At 49.8% G+C, this 1,826-nt stretch overlaps 1 protein-coding gene across 2 annotated transcripts in view; it reads right to left on the minus strand.

The window, feature by feature from the left end:
• The window catches only part of Cxcl17 (C-X-C motif chemokine ligand 17), a 199,528-nt gene extending 198,349 nt beyond the window's left edge, over positions 1-1,179 (minus strand). Inside the window, exon 1 of one of the 2 annotated variants that reach the window (XM_023704519.1) lies at positions 876-1,179. In XM_023704519.1, coding sequence (XP_023560287.1) covers positions 876-954 — 79 coding nt within the window. In that variant the 5' untranslated portion in view covers positions 955-1,179. The remainder of the gene's footprint in view (positions 1-875) is intronic. The other variant, XM_023704517.1, reaches the window with a different exon arrangement.
• Positions 1,180-1,826: the final 647 nt, after the last annotated feature.

Genomic DNA, 1,826 nt, shown 5'->3' on the forward strand with positions numbered 1-1,826 from the left:
GGGAGAAATGGGGAAGCAGGAGGGGGCTCAGGCCTTGCACCCAGGCTGGGGGCTGCAGCGCTGGTGTCTATTACAGTGGTGGGAAAGATATCCCTTCCCAAGGGGCGGGCTAGGTCCTAGGGCTGCGGGATTCGGTGACTTCTTAAAAGGAGGTGAAGTTTCAGTTTAGGACGGAATAGGGTGCAACTTCTCCTGATTTTAGGACCAAGCTGATGCTTTGCATGTTACAAGCTATTGCAGGTCACAGTAGCCCTGGGAGGTTGGTGCTCTCAAATAGAAATATATACACAGGTGATCTCACTTCTATGCGGCTGTTTTGTGAAGATCTGGGCCCCTTGGCTGTGGTGCAACCTGGAGCAAATTCAGAAGCACTAACCGAGGCCCAGAGGTTGCTGTGGTTGGCATGTCCACAGGGGTGTGGGCTGCTGACAGGATTTCTCCTCTCTGTTACATTCCCATTAAATAGCATTGGAAACTGCTGGTGCTGTGTGTAGTGTAGCATAAAGCAGATGGGCTCGGGGAAATTCATCACTGTTCTAGAAAGGGAGTTGGGGAGAAGGTCAGAGAACACATCCTGGTGGACCATGTGTGTGTGTGTATGTGTGTGTGTGTGTGTGTGTGTGTGTGTGCATGTGTGCACACGCGCATATGTGTGCATGCACACCAAGCTATAGTTGTCCCCTCTTGTACAATGCCGCTCTCAAATGACACAGCACCCTGTAGTGTATGTAGTTTCCTCCTGAAACTGGCCCTGAGAAAGACTATCTTCTCCCAAATCTTTATAGCTCACGGGGCTATACTTCAACACACGTACAGCCTGTTTTGCCATATTTTTTTTAACCCTTTCCCCCTTCATAGGAAAATGAAATTTTTACCTGAAGTTGGGCTGCTAGACACGCTGGACATCAGCATTAGTGGCAGCAACAAAAGGAGGAAGGAGATTTTAAGCTTCATTGTGGTGGTCGGTGCTGCTGTTAGTTGCTTGAAGAGTATAACATGTAGTGTTCCCCAGTGGTGGCTCCTGATTTCTGGGAATGACTCAGACGTGGTTGCTGGCTCAGTGGTCTGGGCTTTAATCCTGGCCCTGTGTTCACTTTAGAGGGCAAAAAATGGGTAAGATAACGCTGACTTGGTTGTTAGGTAACAGATCGGACCAGGTGCTTTACGGGAACCTGCAAGGTGAAACTGGTCACGCAAAGACAGGAAGTAGTCTTAAGAACCTAGCAATGACTGAGAACTTGGCAGTGCTACCTGTTCCCTCCCGCCCTCCTCCTTCCCTCCTCACCCCATGATGTGTTATGATTTCTCCCTCAAGATTTTTTTCAGTTTGAGTTTCCTTATACTATTCAGTGCCTGTTTCTAGCAAGGAAGTGGCCACTAAGGGAAGGCAGAGGAGGGAGTGATATGGGTCTTTCCTCTCTCCTTCCTGCTCCCATCCTTGACAAAGAAAGATCACAGCAATGCTACTGCTTAGAAAGTGGCCCCCGCCCCACCCTGTTGAAGGGTTCTAGCAGTTCTGCAGCCATGGAAGATGGAGCAGGGCAGGAGGGAGAAAAGGCAGTTCTCCCTCATTGAAGGCACTGCTCCTGGGCCAGCAGGAACACCTGGCCTTCTCATTGTTCACTGGGAAGATGGCGATGGCTCGCAAATGCGTGTGTTCAGGCAGCTGGGACTTCTGGCTCCAGACCTTGGTTGGAGACATCCCCAGGCAAAAGGAGGAAAGTAATGACTCTGGAGTGACTACTAAGGGGTACTGTGTCAGTCAGCTTCCCATCACTGCAGCGAAACACCTGAGACTGTCAGTTTGTAAGAGGAAAGGTTTATTT

This window comes from Octodon degus, unplaced genomic scaffold, assembly GCF_000260255.1.
Source record: "Octodon degus isolate 3935 unplaced genomic scaffold, OctDeg1.0 scaffold00197, whole genome shotgun sequence".
NCBI classification, from domain to species: Eukaryota; Metazoa; Chordata; class Mammalia; order Rodentia; family Octodontidae; genus Octodon; species Octodon degus.